Below are 27139 nucleotides of genomic sequence, written 5' to 3'. Positions count from 1 at the left end.
TGAATTGCTCGTGTGAATCTGGGGCCAACAAGCAACATGTTAGCGTGTTTGGACGGAACCTAAGAGGATTTTATCGTCCTTTCAGATTTATCTCTTATCTCTACTGATCAATATTTTTACATTTTAACAATGGATCAAATGAGTGCATCTGAAAGGGGTTACTGTAGTGACAAAACCGTAAAGAACTGTTACACAGTGTACACCACTGTACCTCCCAAGCAACAGCAGACAGACACAGTTAGTGACAAGCCGGAGACCCGGATATTTTTCTCAGGATTTGGTGGAGAACAATGAGCTAAAAAGATGGTGAATATCATATGTAGGTGTCCAGAAACATGGACAGAGGGAAAAAGCAAAGACACAGTATGATTTTGATAACAGTGCTTTCATCACTTGAAGGAGCATACAACAGTACCAGCACAGAGGACGTCATAATTGGATGTAAATCCTATTTTGTATTTGGGCTTATTTTTATTCTAGAGTCAACCACTCAAGCACCTTCTGCTGACTGTTCAAGTTGTCTAAAACTGTTTAGTGTTTGTTGTCAGGCTAGAACAGCAGCTTCCATTTCGAGTCATGTGGTGTTAAATGCATGCGTGTGTGTATTTGTGTGTGCCTGTGTCTTTAGCAGGACAGAGTTCAGGCGAATAATGGAGTGCTGACGATCAGTAGCTTGAATCTGGCTGACATCGGCATGTACCAGTGTGTGGCAGAGAACAAGCATGGCCGAATTTTCACCAATGCTGAGCTACGAGTCCTAGGTAAGACCAAACACGCAAGACTTTGTTGATTTCTCTAAATACATTTAGAGGGGTTCTGCTCATGCCATCTCCCTAATCACTTTTAGCTGATACATAATACACACTTTTTTTGGCAAGCTTGGGCAGCTTGGTGGCAGCAATATAATGAAAGGTGTACATCTGAGGCCATATCTCCTATACTCACAGTCATATTGGCAGAAAATGTCTGCAACATGTGTAGTACATGTCTTTTGCCAGTTGGATCCCCAACATAATTCTACAAAATAAATTTCTCTTAATACTTTTTCTTTTTTCTTGTATGGACATTTTCCAAAAAAGGCTGTACAGTCAATCTGAAAGGTAAACTCGCCCTCCCCCATCCATTTAAATGAATACTGAGCACATAAAAAAGCAATTTTTGTTTCTGTTCTTGCCTCTGTGTTAAGCAAACTGAGGGAAAACACATTCATGATTACAATTCTTTTGCCAGTAGCTTGTCTAAAAGTACAAACTAGTCCTTCTTTCATAATCAAGTGACCACATGGGATTTGGGTGAAGTGACTGGTTTGCTTGGGGAAGCTCACGTCTGTGCACTGAGAATAGCACGGAGATTTTTCATGCAATTATCCAGCCAATCATTTGGCTGCAGTGCAACGCATAAAATCATGCAGATACACGTCAGAATCTTCTGTTTATTGTTCACATCAAACATCAGAATTGGGAAAAATGTGATCTCATTGACTTTGACTGTGGCAGGAAGGCTGGTTAGAGTGTTTTTCTGAAACTGCTGATCTCCTGAGATTTTCACACACACCAATCTCTGGGGTTTTACTTAGCACAAAAAATAAAAAACATCCAGTGAGTGGCAGTTCTGCAGACAGAAACACCTTGCTAATGAGAGAGGTCAGAGGAGAATGGCCAGACTGGTTGGAGCTGACAGAAAGGCTACAGTAACTAAGATAACCACCTTTTACAACTGTGGGGAGCTGAAAAGCATCTCAGAATGCACAACATGTTGAGGGGATGGGCTACAACAGCAGAAGACCATGTCGGGGAACCCATCTCCTGCCAACCAAGAAGAGAAATCCGAGGCTACAGTGGGCACGGGTTCACCAAAACTGGACAGTTGAAGACTGGAAAAATGTAGCCTGGTCTGATGAATGTTGTATTCTGCTGAGACAGCAGATGGTAGGGTCAGAATTTTGCGTCAGCAGCATGAATCCATGGTCCCAACTTGCCTTGTGTCAACAGTCCAGACTGGTGGTGATGGTGATAATGGTGAGGGGAATGTTCTCTTGGCACACTTTGGGCCCCTTAATACCAATTAATCATCATTTGAATGCCATTGCAATTTATTGACTGTTTCTTGTAATAATCATTAAATTTTACTTGTCCATTGTCACAATTTACTGCTAACTATCAATTAATAGATTTTAGATAACATAAATTAATTTAATTAAGTTAATTTACATATACATATGTTGTCACATTACATTTTTACAGAATGCACCAGAAAATCTGCAGCACCAGTGAAGCTCCTACGTCTGCTGTGAAGGAAATAATATTTATTTTAGAGTTTCTAACATTAGAAAGAATCTAACCATAAACAATGAACCTTATGTCACAGTTTATAATAATAATAATAATAATATAACACACCATGTGTTAACACAAACTGTTTCGGCCGATCGATATATAAGGAACAGTAAGAGGCAGTTTAATACTTTCAAGGTCCTTCAGGCTTAAAAAACAGTTAGTTGGCAAAAGTTTATCAGACAAACAGGCGCAGGTAACATGAAAGGCTAAGATGCTATGACTATCTGAGCAAGCAGAGTTTTGAGTTGAGTTTATATGCACCTCAACAGCCATTAGCACCTACATGTCTGGCTTACTGTGGAAATTAAGTGCAAACTTAATTTCCTTGCAAACCGTATTTTAGGTATTTGATATAGGCAAGTATTGAAAAATTATGTTTTTTAAATCCTTATACAAGCACATTGCTGTGGCAGTTTGACATCAGTTAAACAAACTGTTAGGAGTCTGTCAAAGCCACTTTACTCCCTGACATAGCAGCTTTAGATGCTTGTGTTTAAAAATATACATAACTCTGATTGACAGCTCAACACAAAGTAACTGCATGTATGCAGGCAGGGTTAAAGCTGCAGAGCTCACAGAGCCTCCGAGCAGGTTTAAATGACTCTATTGTGGATGTGTATGTCCAGTACAAATCAGTAAGTGTGGTAGTGCAAAGCCTTTACATCACACAACAATTCTCAACTCAGACCACAGCCATTACTGCAGGATTTCTTATGATTTACTAATGTGCACTTCATGATTGATTAATGTGACCTTTTTTTTTTTTTGAATAGTGAAGTAATATTTTACATCTTTGGTAGATGGATAGTTTCTTACTGAAAGTGTAATGATAGTTAAACTATGCTAATTTTAATCCTTCCACGTGCCGCCGTCATAATGTCTGTTCATCAAACACATAACTCAGAAACACAAAATGATAAACATTTCTTACTTACTTAACATGGTCCTCCAACAGACTAGAAGATCTGTTTAAATTTTGTAGTACCTTGCTGCATTCGTTTAAAAGATGAGTATAAACGAATTTTATTGAAACTGTAACTCCACCAACTTCTGCCTCAGGATAAGAGTTCATATAAATTCCACCCATGTGTTATCAGAAGACAGGTATGACAAATGTCTATTCTGTTGTTCAAGGAGACGCTGGCATTTTTACACTTAGTGTCAATAAATAATTCTGAAGTGCTATGTGTTTAGAAATACATGTGTATTATAGTGTGTATTGCTGTGTATGCACGCACACTGGCGTGCCGTTGGCAGGTGCTCAGCCATGTCACTGGCGCCAGGCTGTGTGTTCACTTTCAAGAGCTTTCTGCTGAGTCGGTGCGCATACAAAACAGCTGCAGACGACGGCGCCTTAGTAATTAAGGCCTAAAGGAGCAGCAACAAAGCCTCCCTCTCATTTTACATTCTCTCGTTTTTGCTTCAGAGCCCCACAGCTTAAATCTTAATGCATAATGTCCTTCTAAGGAAAATACATGGAATTGGTAAACCCACTTCCTTTCAAATAAAATGTCTTCTTAAAAAGGATTTACCATGTCTGTTTTCCTGCATTTATGTGTGCATGTCAGCCTGTTTGTGTCCGTGCAAATATGTGTGTATGTGTGAGGAAAGGAAAGGGTGTGGGAGCTGACTTATCTAATGGATGGAGTGACCTGCCTGTTTTAAGTATGCTCTTCCACTGTCATCTCCTCAATAGCTCCTACCCCCTTTGCTTCACTCTATCTCTCTTTCTCTTACAGTAAATTAAACATCCTTTCCTTTTTTCTTCTTCTCCTGTCTCACTCACAATCCTTACATTCCTCTCGTTCTAATCTCCGTATCAGCTATCGCTCCAGACTTCTCCCAGAACCTTCTGAGGGCACAAACTCTGGCCCGACAGGGTGGCGACATTTTGATCGAATGCAAGCCCAGGATGTCTCCTCGGGGCGTTATTTCTTGGAGGAAAGGGAAGGAAGCCCTGAGAGAGAGCCACAGGTACCAGGTTTCTTTGTGTAAAGCAGTAAGTGCATTGTGTATGGGACCACCGTTGTTTAGTTTGTGTGCTTTACCAGCAAAATAGTATTTCATCCACTTATTTTATTTTTCCCTCCTTGGTATTCATGGTGACAAACTGCAAAGAAAAGAACCAAAGTGTGACACAATACAATTTGAACTGCATAACACGTTAAAGCACTCTACCACTTTCCCTCCCACTATCTACATTTCTTTACTGAGCCCCATTGTACTTTCATCTCCTGGCTGTGCTCAGAGCTGATCTCTGCCCTGTTTACTTAAGGTAATTGGTCATTCCTAGACTGTGGCACTTGGATCGATGCACTGATCCATCAGCTCATTAGCAGCATGTAAGGCATGGAGGGTTATTAGAGGGCCAGGTAGAAGATGATCCAAACTACCACTGAGACACGGAAGAAGCAGATGAAATCCCCAAAAGGACTGATCAATGACTAGCTGCTGAACAGCATACATTCTTCTGTGATAGTGGTGGTGACACCAGGGGAAATAGCTGGACACCGTGTTTTATTAGAAATCAGGTTAAGTACAGATCAATGAAATACTTCTTTGTGCTGGAGAGGAGAACAAAAAAGAAAACAAATGTTAATGAGACCAGAAAAACCACTTCTCTCCCCTGAAGATATAATGCTGGTCAAGGTAGCAGTAGGATATTTGGTCAGTGATTGATCGGGATTCATACTGTTTCTTCTCACGTGGCAGCAAACAGGGTAGATATGGCAGAGGGGATCTCTAAATTACATGCCCATTGTTAGTGAAGTGGACATACATTTTGTCTGTTTTAAATGCACGACCACCTGCAGAAACAGGCAGTCACAGGAATGGTGATATTTCACTACTGCAGGACTCACATCCTAAAAAAAAAAATTCAACAAGATTACTTTGGAACGAACCAAAATTTGAAATCATTAACTTTCAGGTGTGCTCTCATAACCTCTCATTGTATAAAACCTAGTGGGATCCACACAAATTACTAACTGACGCATTTCCAGTTAGAACATTTTTTGCAGGAATTTACCAGCAGGAGGAAAAAGACACCTGCTGGTACATGCAGTAACATGTGCTGCACCCCCACTGTGGGAGTGCAGCTGTCAGACAGTTTGCTGGGGAAACTAAAGGTGCGATCTGATTGTTAACACAGATCATAATACCAGGCTGAGACATCTTGATTACAGGAGAGAGATGTTTTATTTGAGGGGGAAGCAGCAGAATCAGCAGCAAGATTATGTTTTGCAGAGGCCTGCTAAATGTTGGACCCGGCTTGCAGATTTATCCTCCTCTTAAGTATTGAAAGGCTAATGCATCCCTACTGCAATGTGCAATATCAATCGCGCCCATAAAGGCAAGATTTCACATTAGAGATTTAACATTACAGCCTCAACCTGAAGTGGGTGAGCTGCATACGAGATGTTAGGCTTTGACATTATTGCAGCATCTCGCAAACCTATTCCCCTGATCCTGGCTTGTTACCATTTACTTTCCTCCATATCGAAATGGGGCTGCTACCAGTGCTATTACAGCAGTGGCACAACGCTAATCCATCCCACTGGCTCAACTAAAATACCCATAATACCTTCTAATCTTCCAGGGATAATGTTTTCAAGGATCTGGAGCAGGGGAGAACAAATCAACTAAGAACAAGGCAGGATCTGATTAGTTAATGAAATCATGCAGTGGTGATACCTACATGAGCTCTTATCCCAAGCATGTATAACAAGATATCCTTATAACAGGGTTGCAGTGCACTTACAAATGGAGCTATGAGGTTAACAATAAAGGGCTTACCCTAATTTAATTTAACTGCTGACCACTGCAAGCAAATGTGAAATGGATATAGGAAACAGCTCTCAGGAACATTGCCTTTAGATTGAAGCATTGTGTTTAAGATTGTTATGCTAAATGATATAGAGTATATTGATTTATTAAGTAATGTAGATCCATTTATAATCCTGCAAGATCTTTGTGGATGTGTTGCCAAAACAGAATGTGCATCGCTAATGAATTAATTACGCAGTCCTTGAGAAGATTGCAAGTTCCTTGTAATAGGGTTGATTGCGCAATCCTTCTTAAGTGGTTAAAATAATGTTTTTCATTTGCAGTCTCTTAGTTTTTGTTACACCATAGAGAGGCCGAGCAGGATGTTAGATTACGGGCAGTATCTCACTTTAACAGCAACTAATAGGGTTGAGGTAAAGTGTCCGTTTACTGTGTCACACTGCTCAAGATCTTACGTGTCCCACAAATTTCCCCCAATACCTCAGTTGCTCCAGGGCAACATGTGAGAGAAAAGGGAGCAAAGTGAAAGCATTTCAGACAGATAATGCCCCTTACATCTTTATCCTGAACCGTTCCTTTGGTGAGGGGGAAGCCTGATATAGGTGGCTGCACAGTTTAATGGCAAGTCTTATCCCTGTGACATCTCATATCCATAACTCTTTGTTATAGTCCATTACAAAGGAAGCCCTCAGTTCACTTAGGAGAATATACCCATGGCTCCATGGGGAATGGACTCTGTTGGAGAGGCTAATGTGTTTTAATTCTTCCAAGCCTTTAAGGCGATACAGGTCATTTTTGATCATTTTGGGAGGTACAGGCTGCCTTCAAGGGATGTTTTAGAAAGGAGTGTTCAGCTTCTTCTTTCAAACCAGTTACGTTTGAAACACTGGCTCAACTCCATTACACCATCGTGTGCAGTTTAGAAGCTAAGATGGGAGTTTCTGGTGAGGATTTATGGGGCACAGCATTTATCAATGGGGTAATTAATTTCAAATGTGGTAAGGAAATTGTGGCGACCATGGTTGAAAGGCAGCATCAAAAAACCGTGGAACATAATTTGGTTAAATTGGCATGACCTTTCTGTAAAAGAGGTGAGCTGTAGCATTTTCTGCTTTGCATCTATCAAAAATATCAATATCACATTTCTTCCACAAGCATGCAATGTTTACCCAGTGTTGTAGTGTCTTTCTTTGACAAATTACTCTTCAAGAAAGAAATCCCAGCAGATGGGAATTATCACCGATATCCTCCTTTTGTCAGTTAAGCCATGGCATCAGAATCTAAGTCTAACAACTGTTTCACATCATGAAATATTAATCTGTGCTCATGAGGCTTAATGGTTTGTAATAACTTTGATAACACCGGGCCAAATTAATTATTAGTTCAATAAGCACTGGCTGTCTTGTTAGCTCAAGGGAATTTATTTTTAACAGTGATATTTTATTGATCCCCGTAGGGATTTTTCTTCTTCATGCCTGCCTGCTCTGGGGAGATCAGAGCTGGTTGAGACTCGGTGTTGCTGAAGGACATCTCAGCAATGCAGATTGTTGAAGGATGGACTCTAACAACTAACCTGTCCTGCCTCTATTATTATTTTTATTCTCTAAAGTTATACAACAGATATTCAGTAATGAACAGTAAGGGTGATGGGCCTTTTATTGATTTGACAGATTGAAATGACAGATTTCAGTTTTTGATATTTCATAAACTTGGAAAAATTTCTAAAAAAAATCTACAACTCATTATGGTGTGCAAAAAGTGAGGCTTTCTGAGGACACTGTAAGTTATCACATATTTTTCATCCCTTTAATGTTTATAGGTTTTGAGATCTTGCACCTCAAATGAAAACATTTAGAAGATCTGCTTTGAGACAAATCTGAGACCCCTAGTTTCAACAAGTTTTTCGAAATTTGTATCACAGAACAATTACAATGTTTTGAATTGTAACACTCTGCAAGAGTGTCACAACTGACACCACGACAAGTGGCATGAGATGGGGGGGATTAAATAAAACGTTTTTAACAAATAGATAACAAGACTGTAGATTACCACCTATTCAGGCCAACAGATGAGCCAAATTAAGACGCCTGCCTGAGCTATAATTAATTAAATAAACACAGAAGATACAGCAAGACTATACAACATTAAAGCTTTTTAATGACACTTTACTAGGACGAACGTATTTGCAAATACCATACCCTCAAAGCTTGATAGAAGTGCTGGGAAACATTTTTCAGTGACGTGAAGCAAAGAGAATCGAGGAATTAAGCAAAAACAGTCACGCTGTCTTTTAAGGGATGTGATAGATTACTTCCAGTAATTACAGAAATCAAAGGAGAGAGAACAAGACAATGATTTTTTCCGCATCAGCTGGAATGCCTTGATAACAGGGAAGACAAAAGGATCAAACATGAACAGTAGATATTAAAAATTAATAATTTAGTGATACATTATACCAAGCTAGTAGTAGCTTATATAGCTGATTATGTTTGGATGAAATAATGGTTTAAATGATTCTACTGCATCATCACCATGCTGAACACATGAATAAACTCTTTTGGCTTTTAATCAGAGTACTATTCTGTGCAGCATGTGACTAGTTTTTCACTAAGGCAAAGGAATGTTTTTTTGGCATCATGGTAAATAGAACTAATCAAACCATTAACGTTTCTGTGTGTGTGTGTGTGTGTGTGTGTGTGTGTGTGTGTGTGTGTGTGTGTGTGTGTGTGTGTGTGTGTGTGTGTGTGTGTGTGTTTGTGTGCGTGCCTCAATCACCTGTGGCTCTGCCATTCATTTCAATTTTAGAAAGTGTTTGTGTATCCCAGGCACTTATTTTTCTTTTATCTTCTATCCTTGACTCTGATAAAAATTTGGCAAAATAATGCCATTATACATATTTCCTTACAAGTTCTTTGTGCGTTTTCTGTACACACTGTATTCAAGGACCTGTTGACCCTGACATGCTTTAAAGATTCATCGCCCACAAATCTTTTCAGTTCTCCTGGACTAAACTGAGGTTTAGTTTTTCTCTTTTCACTTAAGATAACAGACAAACAACTCCATCTTCTAAAAACTGCATTTATATAAAACTAAACTGCAACAATTTATATGTATTATATTCAGAGTCAACTTTTTTTTCTGAATGAATGAATAAATGAATGAATGAAGCGTTACATTTATGAAGAGCAGCTGACTCACCAGCGGGTGGTTAGGGTGGATGGTTGGTGTACAACACACATGACTGCCACACCAGAGACAGGGGTTGGTATCCCCAGTCCTATCTGTGTTTAGGTTTAGGCAAGAAAAGCATTTCGGTTGGGGAAAGATTGTGTTTTTTGTTAAATGTAAGTAAATGTAATGTGTATGAAGCCACTATGGACTCTTTTCTATATTAAACTAGACCAAGATCTTTCCCCAACCTTAACCAAGTGCTGTGAGTGCCTAAAGTTTATTAATGCTGTAATCACTACAATTTGATATTATACTGCAACATCAAATTTATTTTTTTTGGAAAACAAACATGTTTTCTGTGAACATTTTACCTATATGTTCAGTATCAACGTATTTGGGATTTGCCAAATACATAAATTTGCAACATATCCTCATTACATTAACATAAAACATAATCCCGTCGCCATTACATTTCCTACAAACGTATTTGCTGTTGTAGTTTAGTTGTATATAACTTCTAGGACACAGGGTTGCAGATGAATTAGTTCATGAGTTCTAGTTATGGTTTATAGTTAAAAGCACGAATAAAATGATACTGTTAGTGTCTGGGTTAAATATGAGCAACTGAGTAAAATGAGAATAACTACGTAGCTCATGGATGAATTTAATTGTTGCTGTGAAATGAAACAGTACTTGTCAAATGAAATCTAAATGTGAAACATAATTGAACAGGGGGGCTGGAAATACACTTTACAGTATGCACTTTATTCATGCAATTCCTTGTTGCTGACTTATCTTTCATATTTGGCTTGACGTCGCTCCAGCACCTTGTTGACTGGTGAGGTTAAAGCAGTGCGCTCTCCCACTCGCTCAGAGAAAATCTGTCAGCCTTGACACACCTTGTAATTATGCCAGCACATGAAATGAGGCTCTTTATAATTTGGACTCCTTGGTAGAGTTTTAACTTTCTTTTATTACCACACAACCAGGCAGGTAAAATTTGTTTCTCTGCTGGTGAAATGTTACTGAAATATACAGTACAACACTCCATCGGATTAAATCCAAGAGCAGTTTGGGTTGGATCTCAGTAGTTTTAGTTGTTTGTACTTTTACTTTTTCATCTTAGATCTATTAAAGCATTTATCCAGGTTACAAAATTAACAACTGCAGAGATCTTAGCAGTCATTGCATGTCATTATGTCTGAACAGTATTATGAACTAAATCATCTCAGTGCTGATTTAAAAATTAGGGTTTAATTGACTTACTTTGGGCTGAAATCAAGTTAAATGTTTTTTAAGGCACAGTTTTCCTTGGCATTATGCTGCATTTCCCTCCTTTCTTAACAGTGTATTTAGGATGAGGTGTCTTAACCATCATGTAGCATTGTATGAAGAATTTGTCATATGGCAAATCATCAATGTTAAATTTAAGTGTATTTAGGTTTGCTGAATCAGTACTCCTAAAATAACACTTATGATGCACTAATACAGTATGAGTAGATATATAAAATTGAATTATTTAGAATCCACCCTGATATCCCCATGAACTGAAATGAGACTTCCCTCCCATAGAGTCATAAAGTGAAAGCAATGTTCTTAGCAAGTCAGTCCTGAGAAATCAAACTGTAACTCTTCAAACTGAACCTCTCCTCCTGTCACACCCAAGCACAGGAAGCCAATTAAAATTCCCTGAGATGAACTCCAGGCTAAAGTTAAAATACTGCAAGACAGTGGACTGGCTCATTTAGAATAGATTTTCATGCACTTTGAATAAAATGACCGCCACGTAGGCTTCCACAAGGAAGGCTGTACCGTACTTTATTAACCCACTACCGATGCACTGTCAACTGGCCTAATATAGTTTTACATATGTATATAATATACTCTTTTTACCCCTGACAGAGTTGCTGTGTTGGATAATGGGAGCCTTCGGATTTCTAATGTTACTAAAATGGATGCTGGACTCTACACGTGTGTAGCCAGAAACCAGTTTGGAGTGGCGAGCAGTGCTGGCAGCCTTTTGGTTAAAGGTAAGATATTATTTTCTACATTATGATACAGTCCATAATATGGAAAAGCAATAAGCTCCATTTATTAAGACAATATCGCAATTGTACCAAACAGTAAAACTGCATCAATATCCAAACATATAATATACAAAACATTAAAAGCGTGTTTGCTTTTTGTCATGTATTTTAGTAATGGGATTGGTACAGTAGTTATTATCCTTTAATATCCTTTTATGTAATTCATTTGAACATCAGCCCTTTTCAGCTTTTGTTATCCAGTTCTCTGTAAACCAACACATCATTTATGGTTGCCAGTAATTTGGAGGAACACAAAAACAAATGATCTGGCAGTCTGCACAAGAGCTCCGAGACACAGCCAACCAGTGTTGCTTTTAAAGTGAACCAACACCGAAATTCACTGCACACTTAATGAATCAACAGTGACGCATCCTCTTCTTACCTGACAGATGTACAGTGGGGTCCAAAAGTCAGACACCAGTGGTGTCAGACAGTACAGTCCAGTACAGTCCAATTGGTTGAGTGGCAGTGGATGGAGGGAGTGAGACATGAGGCTCATTGCATTCATGCGCCTCAATGTTTAATTCATATTTTTTTGCACAGTGGCTCATAGCCATGCTCGGTCTGTTTAAGATTTCAATCTGTTTAAATCATACACTTCTGCAGTGCAATGGCTTTTCTAGGTCTTTATAAAGAGCAGAGTCAACAACAGCGCTCTATTAAAATGCCTTTTGGTGATTCCCAAGTTTTTTGAATTGCAAATTGGCTTGCATAGAAGCCCAATATGCTTTCTCTTTCTTTTTCTGTCAAAACCTCTTTACATATACGAATGCGGCCTCTATTCAGTAGACAGTATACTGTACATGTATGTGTATGTTTAGAATATTGGTCAGAAGTGGAAGGATTTATTTAAGTACTCTCTTAAGTACAAATTCAACTACACAAGAACAGTACATTGCAGGGTAAGATTTTGCATGCAGACAGTAAATTCAAATAATACATTTGCTGATGATGAGGGCTCATTAATGTTTCTATCATCAGTCACCATCATCTGCAGGGTTATTATTTTATTTTTTTTATTAAAATGTCAGAAAACAGGGAAAAATGCTTCTCAATGTTTCTCAGACAAAAGTGACATTTTAATTTTTTTATTTAATTTTCAGACAACAGTCCATAACCTCAAAATATTCAATTTGTAATGATATAAGACAGAAAAAGCTCTAAATCATCACATTTGGTAAGTGGGAAACAGTGAATGCTTGCCAATGATTTGCAAAATTGCAGATGATTGGTAAAAAGCTCTGGGTTTTTAACATTGTGTGAAATTACACAACAATGAGACAATATAAAAGAGGTCGCTCATAGCGATGAACCTACAGACAATTTTCCCCAAAATCTGCAGCTCCTCCGGCTTTACGGAGCTTTACAGTGAGTTTCAGCTCATTGTTAAGCTGTTCTGGCCCGCCTCTCTACCGTTACTGTTTTTGACTTGACTTCAAATGAATGATAAACTTGCTCCATAACTGCTGGATGTGAAAGTAAGCAACTGAAAAGGTGGAGATATGTCAGTGTTATGGTCACAACTTGTTTCCGCTGCCCCCTAGTTGCCAAAAAAATTTTTTATTGCAGGTTTAAAACAGCTTTCTGAAACAAGCCTCAGGAGCGTGCTGGTCCTCAAGATTCTGAATGCAGTTTGCTTTCCATCCTCCCATCTGCTTAATTGCAGTTCGTAACATTACAGCTGGCCTCCCAGGTGTAAACCATTCCTTAGATTTCACCAGGAGTTGATGTCAGCTACCATTTTCCATTGAACCTCAGGCGTACTATGGATATTCAGACGTAACAACACATCCAAGAAATTCCTATGCTAATTCAAATGGAAACATTATAATCCAGTCTATTCTGTCCCTGATCTATACAATAAAATCTGCTCATTATAGGTGTTTGAAATATACTGTCATTCCATAGGTTTACAGAATGAGAACTGCCATGCACAGTGCAAACTGTACAGAATGAGGGAGCCAATTTGTGATTTTCCTTCCAGTCCATAACAGGAAATCAGCATCAAGTATGACAGCTTTGCAATCGGAGGCAGAAAGTTTTGCTCTTCTTATTTTTTTGCATCTGGTGCCAAACCCTCCTAAGACTCACCTGGAATGCACTGCCATGACCAGTTGGTTCTCCTTAGGGGGTGCGAGATAAAGAAGCTGGCTTGTTTTGACAGAGCTGAATATAGACCTTTACTCCCCCTGACATGCTGCATTGGCTTGCCTGTCCATTAGATGCTTATGACATGCATGCATAATTCACAGTGGACTGGTGTATGGGCCTCTCAGCCTGTGCTATATTCTCTGCTCTGCACTGCTGCTGAATGACACACCAAGCTGAGAAGGACCAAAGATTATGTTGACGCAACCCATGCTGAGGATGAAATAGGATGGCTTTTTGTCTCGGCACAAACAGCCAAATTATAGACTTGGATCTGACCTGCTGTAATGGGTGCTTTTTTCCTTTTGTTTGTTTATTTTACTTTCTCTGTTGTTGTTTTGTGGTATGTAAGCCCATGATCTGATTTATGAAACTCGAACAAAGAGATGCAATATAAGCTCACTGGCAGACTCAAAAGTAATTTATCTTGTTTGGTTAACATCTAGGACAGAATTTAATGAAGGACAGGATTTTTTTTTTGAGTGTGCAATTGTTTCTTGTAACATAAATAACATAAAGAAATAAAAACAAACTAGATGAAGGAAATGTGTAAATATCTATATAGCAGACTGTCTGGACAGTCTGGATCTACTTTGACAGAGGAAAGCCTCTGTGTGAACACGCCTGCCCTTTTTAACTTGGTGCCCCCTGTTGCCAGAGCCAACTGTGATCACCAGTCCAGCAGGTCATCTGGACGTGACCGTAGGCGAGAGCATTGTGCTGCCCTGCCAGGTGTCTCATGACCCCACGCTGGACCTCAAGTTCACCTGGTTCTTCAACGAACAGCTCATCCACTTTGGAAGCCACGGGGCTTATTTTGAAAAAGTGGGTGGGGTAAGTGCATCCATGGATTTAGATTCTCCATGTTACCATGTCTTCAGGGTAACACGTGAAGGAAATAGGATATGTAGTGGCTTAGAAGTTCCACGTGCACATCCCCTTCAGATCACCATTGGGATCACCATTCATCGTCCTGTGTGCTTCAGATATCATACTCACATAAGTTTCTGAGCTGAGTTCTTTAGAACACCTTTTGAATATTCATTACGGCAGAACTATGTAATATATTTGAAACACTGGTTTCTTGTGCTGGCCAGCTAACATTTCCCGGGATAAAAAACAGTAACTTCTGTATCCTCTTGACACCCTGTATGTTCCCACTAGAACATGATGACTGTGTGCTTGTGACTTTACCCATTGAAAAAGCTTACAGCATCTGAAGACAGGCTTAAAGAAAAGCCATATGTGAATAGTTTAACTATTTACAATACTCACATTGTGTTTCTCTACATTTTCACTTTTTGTTATAGATGAAGTTTTACACACATGCAGTAGTTTAAACTGACTCATAAGGAAGTGACTTATTTGAACTTCACTGAAATGGATATTAACACATTAATGACTCATTTTCTCTAAAGCTTAATTTCAGCTTTTTTTTTTTTTTTTACTGAACAAGACGGCTCCTTGTTTGCTTATTCTGCTTGTTAATAAAACCTCCTCCATTGGCAAAGCAGCAACTGAGGAATTCATTATGCAATGCTCAGCCATGCGTTACATTTGATCATCTAACAACAAATACATTTCTCTTTTAATTAGGAAAAGCAATTATGAGGTCTTGGCCTCTTTATCCCCTCTTATTGTTTTTTTTTTTCATTCAAAATGATCATTAACAACAACAGATGTATAACTGCATGTAGCCCTGCAGTTCCTTTAAACACTTGACTCCATCGCACCACACCCTGTCATGTTGTGGTAGAGAAACTAGTGTCATATTAATGGCAGATGGTCACATTACTTAAACTTTAGTGTAGGCATCATCAGTGTAGCTACTCCCCTAAATGTATGAATCCCAGGTTCGATTTCTACTTTTTACACACTCAGGGATATTCCCTAAATGTTCGAATTTCTGTTACAGATAAAGATGAAGTAAGTCATCTCAATCCAATACACAGAGTAAACTGAAAAAGTATCAGTTTTAAAGTACCTGGGCGAGTCATATGAAAATTGTAAGGGTTTTAATAACTTAATGTTGTAAAATAATGCACCTTGAGTATACATGAAGCAACAAGATCCTTGAGCTTGAAATAACAGACTAATTCGGTTCAATTATAAACTGAGAGCTATGGTTGTAATGGTTAACATGCTGTGGCAGCCTCATTTAAGTCAGCTGGTAGATAACAAACTGTTTCCTGCAAATGTTGAACACTATGAAAACTGTGTGCCTCTAACAGTATTACACTAGCCTCACTGTTGGCTACAACCCCTCCCTCTTGTACAGCTCTAAAGAGAGCCATGCTCCTTGCATTTTATAGACTGCCAGAGCTGTAGTCACCCTACTGTAAGGGCTGTGATTGATAGAACTATGGGACTTGTGGTGTCTATTTGGAAAAAAATGTTTACCTGAAATTGGAAGACATTTTGAACTTTCCATCTGAAATAAGATGCTGAATATCTTAGGTCTAATATACACTACGCTTATATTACTTAAAATGAAAGGGAGATGAAAAGGCGGACTGAAGGAGGCATTGCCAAACCCCAGTAAAACATAGTGTGCATTTCCAGTTGCATTGAAAAATATCATAATACCAGAATATGGTTGTACATCTTTGTAATTATCTGATATAGCAGTTGGTATTTTGTTCAGTTTTTCCATCACCCAATAAATCATGATAAGTCATCCTTAACATAAAGTAATTGCATTGCCTTGTAGATACAGATGAGATGTGCAACGCACAGAGAATGTCATCTACTTTTTTTCTTCGTCTAAAAGGCACATAACATATGATTACTGTATTTTGTAGGACTTCTTATAGTCTCAATTGATTTAATAAGCAAGCTAGGAGGTTCTTTTTTTTAATGCTGTATATAAAATTTTCAAAATTGAGAGATCAGTGACCCATTCCATGCTCAGTTATATTATTTTAATGATGGCAGAGAATTTCAAAGAGTGAATGACTTGAAGCAACTGAATTTTTATCTCTATGAAATGTCCCTGATTATACATCAAAGTAATTACTCATTCTCATTGGTCTCATCCTGTTTCACAGTCCCTTATTTTCATAGATAAGACATCAACTTAACATTAGCACTAACTTTAAAGTTAGAAGCTAATAATGCGTTTGGAATTGAATGAATGTCTTCAGAGTAAATGGAATCAGAGTGAAGAAAAGGGATAGAGCTTAAAGAAGCTATTTCATTCCTCACACAGAGCCGTCCTCATAAATTATCGTGAAAACCTGCACTCAGTCATTTGGTGCGTCCCTGGATTTGTGTTGTGCCTTTTTCTTTCATAAAATAATAAACTGCCAAAAGACATCACACTGACATTGCACTTGCTTCTCCAGTCCTTTTAATTTATTTTGCCCTTTTACTGTTTTTCTTTACTGAGTTTGTTGTTTTTCCAAACTTGTGCAATGACAGCGCTCAGCCGGTGACATCATGATCCGGAACATTCAACTGAGGCATGCTGGGAAATACACGTGTGCCGTTCAGACCAAAGTGGACAGTGTGTCTATTGCCACTGATGTGGTAGTCAGAGGTAAGGACGCCCCTCACACCACATATAAAGATAAATCAAACTTCAACATCTGAATTTTTATCTAAGCCTGGCACCCTGCATGACTTGTCTTTTTTTTTTTTTTTTTCACAGACACTAAAATCATTTTCATCTGGACCACCTCCCATTGCATGTACAACCTCCTTTTTTAAATCACAGACATGTCAAACCAAATTTATTTTCACATGGGCTCTCTCCCGTTATATAAGTAACCTACAGCTTATAATGAAAATCTTGCGATATGCAATGTAGTTCTGACTTCCCCTATTGATTTCCACCTGAACCATTAACAGTTACACAGCTTTTTTTTTGGACTCAGTTTAGACTTAGGGGTTCAAATACAAATCGTGTTTTATTATTTGATTAGTTCAGGTACATGATCAAAATGTTACGTTATCGTGGTGGCTGCCTAACTTACAGATATACAGTATGTATGATGAGTATAAATAGCAGTAGGAACCAATTTTATTGCAGAAAAACAACTTCTAAACAACTTCCTTTATTCATCACACCCACCTCCAGTATAAAGCCAAATACAGATATAAAGATGTATATTTTTAACATATGCTGTAGGTTTGTGTTACACCTGTAGTTAAGAGGTTATGGCATATTGATGGAGTGCACACACATTGCCACTGTTGCTATGCCACAGCTGACATTCATCTCACAAAATGCAACCATATGTCAGGGCTATGGCAGCTATGGAGATACCAGAGCGAAGCTCAGTTATCTACTATCTTTCATATTTCGCAGTAACACATTTAGCAAAGCCATTTCTAAAACAAACTTTCTGCTAGTCATGAATGTCTCTCTTTTTCACAGTGAATGAAAGCACGTTAATACAGTACCATTAAAGCAGCATTAAAGCTGACTGGATAGCAACTGTCATGCTATTCAATAGCATGACAAACAAACCTTCCCATTACCACTCTGTATCACAAAGTGAATGAAAGCATGTGAACAGAATTACTGTGGGGTATATAACTAAAAATATATGGCCTGACAGTGTAAACCAAATCTATGTAGTTTCTATGTGGGAGGCAAATGTTTTGGGTCCAACATGCACAATGATCCAGACATTTAACCCCACCTTTACCTTCTCACATAAACCCCTGTATGGCAGTGGTTCCCAACCTTTTTGGCTTCTGACCCTTTAAAATGAAAAAAAAGAAACAAAAACCCACCATGTTTTCATGACCTCTCGTTACATAATTTTGTGTAGCAGAATATTATATCATGTTTTTTTTCTTTCCTGTCCCGTTAATCATCTCTCAACCCTGTGATTTACGTTGCAAATGCTTGGAGAGATTTTGACACCCACGTTGGGAACCATTGCTGTAGGGCATGTTATGATCTGTTATAGTGCATATACTTCACTTTAGAAATACAGAAAATTAGATAAGAAACACTTCATTTGTTAGAACAAATCAAACTGCAGCTTTTGTTCCTTATTTGGATTTTTTGCTACGTTGCCTTCAATGTAACAAACACTGAGTTTGGACCGGCTATAGTTCAGTTGTGCACTCTAACTTCAGCAAGTGTTATCTAAGTGTTAAGCAGCCGTTATCCACCCACTCTTTGTGTCCGTTCCTCTTGTCTTGATTAATCTCTACAGTATTAATCGTCCTTTGTAAGTAAAGTGTGATAAATTATCCTTCCAGGTCCCCCGGGCCCCCCTGTGGACTGTCAGGTGACTGAGATGACAGAGACCACTGCCTCGCTGTTCTGGGGACCCGGCATGGATAACCACAGCCCTGTCCTCAGCTACGCCATCCAGGCCAGAACGCCCTTCTCTCTCGGGTGGCAAGCTGTTACCACTGGTAGGCTGGTTTCATCTGACAGTCTGGTGTAGGTTACCTGAATGTGAAGTTTATTGAATAGATAAAAAAGAGTGTGTGTGGGGGGGGGGGGCGTGACCGGTATCCTTTTCAAACGCCACATGTGAAATGACAGTAAATAACACATCACCAGCTTGGCTTGCTCTCTGTGGCAGATCTTGCAGCGTTTTGATGAAAGGTTATTTATGTGATGTCTCTCAGTTCCTGAGCTGCTCGGGGGGAAGCAGCTGTCAGCCACTGTCACTGACTTGAGTCCCTGGGTGGAGTATGAGTTCAGAGTCCTGGCAACCAACAGCATAGGAACAGGAGAGCCCAGCAAACCCTCCAAAAAAGCCCGCACCAAAGAAATGCGTATGTATCAGAAGCTCCTTACATTTCCTCTGTTGACAACAGTGACACAAATTATTTACAAAGTATGCAAATCATATGTAGAGAGATTCTACTTCAGGACGGCAATTAGTTCTCTTCAAAGAACTTCATTGAACCAATGTATTCCAGAGAATTCTCTTCTTCCTCAGGGCACACAACATATCAATGAACCAAATTCACACCAAACTTATTGACACCAGGCAGCTTCAATCAGACAGTTGCACCTGTGTGTGTGTGTGTGTGTGTGTGTGTGTGTGTGTGTGTGTGTGTGTGTGTGTGTGTGTGTGTGTGTGTGTGTGTGTGTGTGTGTGTGTGTAGAGAGGGCCACAATAGCCACCCCATAAAAACGCTCTCTAACCTAGTACAGGGCAGTACTTTATGGTTTCATAAAGACCATTAGGTGTTTGGATTGTCAAAGTATCCGAGATGCTGGACATTTAAGTATGAATTTAAGAAACTCTCTAACTCTTGATCATTTTGGACATGTTTAATACCAACAACCTTTTCCCATGTATTAGTGAGCAACACAACAGTGCACATTTTCATTTCAAATGACAGATACTGGGGTATACAAACTGCTACATACTTTTAACACTGTGGTTCGTCTGTTAGTTCCCAGGGTGACTCCGTCCAGAGTGAATGGCGGTGGTGGTGGGCGTTCAGAGTTGGTCATCACTTGGGAGGTAAACATGCATTTGCATACATTAAATTATTTTTGTGTGTGTATTTTTAGCGTATTTGGATGAACACATGTGAATGTGTTTTTATGCTATATTTACATACATAAGTGAAATTGATTTTTATTTTTAACAAAACAAACAAAAAAATCTTCACATGTATATTGAATTTACAATACGAACCTTTTTATATTGATATTGAAATAAAACACAGCAGTACTGAAATATTGACTTGGGTAAATGTTTGTACCACCTCAGTTTTTCTGACTTGGACCTCTCGCATCAGTAATTTTAATGTGAAACTGGAATATACAAAGAATAGCTCCCCTGCTCTGTTTGGATAGTTCTATTACGTTTCTCCTCAGCATAAAACCACTTAACCAGACAGAATGATAAATTCATGCAAGGCTTGCAAGTACAGCACTGCTCTCAGCACTATTCTTCTAAGTGCCCTAATCCATGCAGAGCTGAATGGTATTTGCATGGTATCTTTGAGGTATTAATACCTTTAATATCAGTCATCTTGAGTCATCCCTCTGAGTCATCTCATTCCTCCTTAGACCGTTCCAGAGGAGCTGCAGAGCGGTCCGGGCTTTGGCTACGTGGTGGCTTTCCGCCCACTCGGGGCACAAGGCTGGATGCAGGCTGCTATCACGTCCCCAGATGCCTCTAGATATGTCTTCAAGAATGAGAGCATCCCTCCCTTCTCCCCCTACCAAGTCAAAGTCAGGGTTTACAACAATAAGGGGGAAGGCCCTTTTAGTCCAGTGACCACCATCCATTCAGCGGAGGAAGGTGGGTACTATTACACCTATGAGCAAAGCGTGTCTTAATTTCACTCTGAGAATCTACAATAATGTATGGTTGGGTTTTTTTTAATTCCAGTATTAATAATTGTCATTTTAAACACCCACTGCCACGTATACTGCCAATGCCACCTATAGATGAACAAAATGTTCTGTGTAGCATGAAGCGGGTCTAAAATCCTGGCTCAAGACACCCTTAAAGGCCATGATAACATGTCTTCTCAATCAGCCTCTTACTAAGATTGATACGGTCCTACATGAAAACAAAACCTTCTGCCAAAGTCAGAACGTTTTCTGTCATTTCACGGGGGAGATTTCTGTATGTATGTGCTTTCTCGTAGTTGCTCATCTCACTGGTTTGTTTGGTGTCAGCTGGAAGAAGGTGATGTCACACACACTGCCGTGAACCAATTGGGATTTAGCAATATTGAATCAAAATATGGTGACACCTCGTGAGCTTCTGTTGAGAGATCACTGTCAATTTCATTAGATCAACCACAACAGCACAGTCCTGATGAACCAGGTCAGCTGAGTTTATGACTGGTAAAGTTGTAACAAATAATAACTTTAACATTGACTGTTGCACATTACAAAGTACTCTACGTTATAGAGGACTACTTAAGATGAACACAGGTTTTCAGGAGCTTTGACGTTGTGTTGGGTGCATAGACTAATGCCTTGCATCCATTTGCAGGCAGTGGAGGTGTTAGCAGGTTCTTCTTTGTCACTAACACAAACAACAGACTAAAGTCTCTCTATCAGGAAAAGCTAGCCACAAAAAAATGAAACTTAATTATTATTTCTGCCCAAGGTTTGTTAAAAAAAAAAAAAAAATGGTCACAGAACCTGAAAGGCATTCTCCAGACACACTCATCTAAGTCTTCGGTGTCTTGTAAATATTCACATGTACAGGAAAGTCTTGTTTCTGGTAAAGTAATTTAAAGAGTTTTTGGGCTTTGAGATAATTTAGAAGAGTTTAAAACTGCTTCAGTTATTTACCAGAAACAATACCCTACGTGTGATCCATGTACACATGTTCACAAGATACCTAAAAAGAAGATAAACGTGCTTAGACATCCTTTCTATCATTTCCCTTATAGTTTCTTTACCAATAAACATACAGTCCTCTCAATGTACAGTATTTGCGCTAAACCTGCTACAGACACTGGGGATTGTGGTCTATGTAAAACCACCAGTTAAAGTTATATCACACCTTTGAGTGATACAAATTCCAGTGAAAAACTTGTTTTTTTTTCCAACACTGGATGTTGCAGACTCACCCCTCCTTACACTCCAGTATAGATAATTTGATAGAGCTAAGGTACATTCAATAGGTCATATTGTGGATGTGGGTGTACTGAATCCATGTTTCCTTACTATCCTGTGTGCCTTTCAGAGCCCAGCAGAGCTCCAGGGAGGCTGAGGGCGAGGAGTGTATCAGCGTCCGAGGTAGAGGTCACCTGGAAGCCGCTGGCCTGGAGTAACAACCGCAGACACATCCTGGGCTATGAGGTCAAGCCAACACATGCCCACACAATAGGACAAACATAGTGGACAGTGCCAGCAGCCTTTCTGTATTAGTGTCTATATGATTATTCATTCATGAGGTAAACTACAGCGTATGAGCATGATGAAGCCCCTCAAGATTCATGACCACAATTGTAATAGTACAGCTAAAGAACGAGGTATTAAGTTACAAATTGGCCACAACGTGATAAAGAATAACCCGTGTATTTTTTGTACGTTTTTAGTTGCGGTACTGGGGTGAGAAGGAAAAGCAGGACACAGCCAATGTGATCAGGACAGCAGGAAATAAAACTTCAGTACTCATCAGGGATCTAGAGGGCAGCAGTACCTATTACATGTCCCTCCGGGCCTATAACAGCGCTGGGGTGGGTCCACAGAGCGTCATAGTCAATGTCACAACCAAGAAACCACGTAAGGACTCACAACATATTGTGGGGACTGACTTTGTGCTTTCGAGAAATCTCCTTCATGCTGGTTTGGTTCTGGACATTGCTTTTTATTGACTTGGCGGCTTGTTCTTCTTTTCCATCCTTTTTCCTCTTCTCCCCCCTTCCCCTTCATCGGCTTTATCCAGCGCCTAGTCAAGCACCAGTCAAAATAATGTGGAACACCTCCAACTCCAAGGTCATCCTTAGGTGGGACCAAGTACATGCTCTGGAGAACGAGTCAGAGGTCACAGGATATAAGGTAAAAAGTGGACAGTTTTACATTTCTCCAGTAGAGAGGGCTTAAACTGAACTGGCGGCAACTCTGATGAATGATTGCTTTTATTGATTGTAACATACCAGAGATTGACAGACTGTCACTCGGCCCATTTACTCCATATGAGTACATCGTTTTTTTGGTTTTTTTTGCCAGTTTTTACTGCACGGATACACTGATATTGCTGATAAGTAAGGAAGCATCTCAACTTTTCACAGTATTGTTAATTGCAGCTAATTTGGAAGTACATGAAGCCCTATGTCATATTGAAGTTGTTTTGGTGTAATATGTAGCTGCATATTAATTGAATTTTTGAAGTCCTCCACAAATTGCCTCCTATCCTCAACATAACAACCCCTTGATAACACCCGTGTGTACATCCTACATACTTTTAGCCACACACTTTCAGCCTCACACAAAATCTACAACTTGTTAAATTGTCGCTCAAGGGGGATTCATTGCAGAAAATAGAGTATTAATACATATTAACAGTTGATGGATTGTCATCATCCCTCATTGTGACATTTGACTTGTCATTGCGGCTTCAATTGCATAATATACTGTATGCCTTAATGATTCCAGGATTGGCTTTTAGGTTGTTATGAATCCATTTGCAGCGCCGTTTGGTTTATAAATCTAGAAAAAATATTCATTTGCAGCCAAGTGAAACTGGGGGTCTGGGTCTTACTCACCTGCACTCACCTGTCATCTGAGAGTGTGCCTTATTGCATCCACAGCCCAGAGTCAAGACGCAGCTGAAACGTCAGGACTGATGCATCTCTACTCTAAACTTGCTCCTGCACAATCTCCTCTGGTGATCTAAAACAGTAATGTGCAGATACTGCACAAACCTACAGCACATTGCATCTCATGGAGCTGTCTGAAAGAAACACGAGCTGGAGCTCAGATTTTCTTGTCAGTGCATCAACAAGATAACTCTGAAACCACTCATACGATGCACTGTGTTAGGAGTGTCCTCGTGCCACACCTCACATTGTCATCATCCTCCCCTCTCTACTTCCTGTAGGTGATGTACAGCCAGGACAAACACAGCCGTCCCAGTGTGGTGGAGACCAACACCACCTCCTTGGAGTTGTCGCTGCCAGTCAACCAGGACTACGTCATCCAGATTAAACCCTTCAGTGAGGGAGGGGAAGGCCGCAGCAGCCGCCAGATAACCATCCCCAGGATAGCAGGTGGGCCAGTCCTGACACATGAAACATGAAAATGACGTCTGTCTCCATTTATGAGAGGTCACTGCAAAAACATATGAATTCAGCTGACCTAGTGTCGAGTCTTAAAAAAAATCTCCCTGCAGAGACCAATATGCTGTTGTCGAGAGCATTTAAGGAATTACTATTTGTCTCTTTAATTTGATTTCTTCTATCTAAGATGATATATGACAAATCCCAGAGAAAGACTGTGTGACATTGTTGGTATTTATCAAAGACCAATGCGTAAGTGTAGAAATATACTGTAGTACTCTAAACATGTTCTGCAGCTACCTTGTATTATGGTCTTCTGAGGCTGCTGTCCGTAGAAAAATTGGTATCTCTGATATTTATGAGGTATTTTTTCCCATTAGGTGTTGGTGCAAAATAGTGAGACTTCAAATAAGCCATTTCTCTCTTTTATCTTTAGCAGTAAAATAGTCTCTTATCCACGGACTGAGACGTTTATATCATAAAACAACAAAATGAGCTCAGACATGTAAAGAATATTGCCAGTAGGTGGTTGTTTAAAAGTGGATTTTTCCTGGTAATCAAAGTATGGCTGTTGCTGTGCCCGCCTCACTGGTCTGGCTCTTTGGAAGTCAGGCTGTCGAATCATTCAGCGTGGCGTACTAGTGCCATCTAGCGATCTAGTGATGTACTTACACCACAGAGTTCTTTGTACTTAATGCTCTTGTTATAATTGGTTTACTGTGTCCTGTGCTGTGATGATTTAAGTGAAACCTTCATGTCAGAGTTCATACTTAAGCCATGTTAAAAGAGCTGGGGGGTTTTTTTTTCATACATTTTAAGATCACACCAGACAAAAAGAATAAAGGACTATATAGATTTTGATTTGTTTGTGCGTTTCAGGCCCAACAGCCGTGGGAGCAGCCCCAGAGGCCTCTGCATTTCCCTTGGTTAACCTCGCAGCCCTAATCCTCACAGCCAGGACTGTGCTATGACAAACATCTCTGGGAACCAGGCACTACAGCTGCTTATTAAGAGGAGAAACAGCAGGTCAAAGACAACAAGAGGCTGACAGCAGCATTTCCTCCTGCTCTCTACCCTACCCACTGTGTCTTTCCTCTTCTTTCTACAAAGATCTCTTTGTAAGGAAGATTCTTTTCCTCTACCTTTCCAAAGGAGTTACTGAAAAGAAATGGCTGTTTCAGAAGTTGCATTTATGGAACTGAAAGGACACTGTGACTCGACCACAGTATCTTTGAAGATGTTGTTTTGCTCTGCTTCCTTCTAACCAGGGATATTCTCGTTTGGTTTTCACCAGGGAGGCCCGGTGCTGTGCACAATGAGAAGTGTATATGTTTTCTCTGCGGGGCTGTGCAGACTTTGTTAAAAGGATATGTATGTACTACTGGACTTTTCTCAGAAGATGGGATTGTATCTTAACTGGGGATGGAGGGGACCTAAAGCACTTACATAGCTCATTCTTGAATGAATGAAATTATACTTAAAATTGATTTAAGACAAAAATTGGATTAAGTCATTTTCATCCTCACTCTGGACTGTCTTTGGGAAACGTCCTGAACTGTCTCAGAAAGAAAATCAACTGTTACTAATCCGTGCCAGACAACAGGGAGCTGCGCCTCATTGCTTTATGACTAACCAGAATTTGGGACCTTTGTAACTTTGCCTGGATTTTAATCGTGCTTTTATGTTACACCACGTTACATCAACACCTCAGAGTTGCCGTGAAACTGACTGGAACCAAAGGTATTGAGTCAACAAGATTGAGTTCCATCTGGTATATCATTGTGAGAAAATGCAGCGTGTACACCCCCAGTATGGCTACCATCATAAACAGCAGACTTGTGTTGATAAATCGATGTCTTACCTTCCTCCCTCATCCATGATAAATTTGTGACAAAGGCACACTGAGCCGTGTGAGCTGCATTGTTGTACGCTGTATGTATGAAATCCTCAGGTCCCAAATGAGCCTTAAGTCTTATGATTATTATCCATTTTGTTATTATTCAAGAGACGCTTTATTTATTTTCCCCCTCTCTTTATCCAGATTGTGTTTTGGCTCACTCATGCTATGATTTATAAATAACTGACAACAGTATACGCTATGTTGAGATTTTTCACTTTAGTTACTTTCTGGATCATATTTTTGGGCGTTTTGGGCTCAGAAACAACATGCCTTTCTCCTATGTCTTTCATGATGAGCACTGTAATACAGTACCAGTGGCAGTGATTACTGACTTTTCGAACATAGCTTATTACAAAGCAGGGATGGTATTTTACTTTCAGCCGCTGTTTGGCATGAGATTGGTCAGTGTACGTACCTTCGTTGCTTAGGATGTCTGAATGGATCAACCCGCTTTTAATAAACATAATGTCATTTTCCTCATTTCCTTCTTTGATGTCAGAAGAGGCCAAAAGGTTGGTTATTCCAAATTTAAGTGCCCTCCTCAGCAGGCCATGCAGTTGGAAGTAAATGGTCCACCTTAGCAGATGGGGTTTGCTCTGGAAAAAGCTAGTAAGTGGACATTTCATTGTCAAACTACTATTTCCAAGGTCATGAATAAACTTTCACATTTTCATGAACCCAAGGTCAAAATAAGTGGCTAGAATTCAACTGAAAAGAGCATGAACTCAAACTCGTTACTTTGTATTAATGTACATAATCCTGAACCACTACTACTAGCCTGACTCATAGCTGTAAGTCAAAGTTTGTCAAATTATTTTATACTTCTTATTTTATTTAAGTCATCATGTTAATTGAATTTAGAAATTCACCGCTTTGGTTGGAAAAAGTAAACTGTACGCAACAATTCTGCACCAGAACTAACTTTAACCAAACGTATCCAGTAGCTGTGTGTCAAAGGCCTTCCAGCCCATTTCTTTTTACAAGAACACTTTAAATTCCTTAAGTTTGGAGTTTCTTGCATGAAGCTTTTG

General features: G+C 39.5%; 1 protein-coding gene across 4 annotated transcripts in view; it reads left to right on the top strand.

Annotated features, from left to right (window-relative positions):
* The window catches only part of cntn3a.1 (contactin 3a, tandem duplicate 1), a 70281-nt gene extending 43751 nt beyond the window's left edge, over positions 1–26530 (top strand). For 2 of the 4 annotated variants that reach the window (XM_040153812.1, XM_040153814.1), the window contains 14 exons: positions 629–761; positions 4160–4310; positions 11196–11323; positions 14187–14362; positions 16949–17066; positions 18746–18904; positions 19124–19273; positions 19904–19974; positions 20529–20763; positions 22171–22286; positions 22526–22712; positions 22876–22988; positions 24031–24199; positions 25088–26530. In XM_040153812.1, the coding sequence (XP_040009746.1) occupies positions 629–761; positions 4160–4310; positions 11196–11323; positions 14187–14362; positions 16949–17066; positions 18746–18904; positions 19124–19273; positions 19904–19974; positions 20529–20763; positions 22171–22286; positions 22526–22712; positions 22876–22988; positions 24031–24199; positions 25088–25179 (1998 nt within the window). In that variant the 3' untranslated portion in view covers positions 25180–26530. Of the gene's footprint in view, positions 1–628; positions 762–4159; positions 4311–11195; positions 11324–14186; positions 14363–16948; positions 17067–18745; positions 18905–19123; positions 19274–19903; positions 19975–20528; positions 20764–22170; positions 22287–22525; positions 22713–22875; positions 22989–24030; positions 24200–25087 lie in introns of those variants that run through there. The other 2 variants (XM_040153813.1, XR_005709441.1) reach the window with 2 other exon arrangements.
* Positions 26531–27139: the final 609 nt, after the last annotated feature.

Source organism: Xiphias gladius, chromosome 18, assembly GCF_016859285.1.
Source record: "Xiphias gladius isolate SHS-SW01 ecotype Sanya breed wild chromosome 18, ASM1685928v1, whole genome shotgun sequence".
Lineage (NCBI taxonomy): Eukaryota > Metazoa > Chordata > Actinopteri > Istiophoriformes > Xiphiidae > Xiphias > Xiphias gladius.
This window is presented reverse-complemented; position numbering and strand designations above follow the sequence as displayed.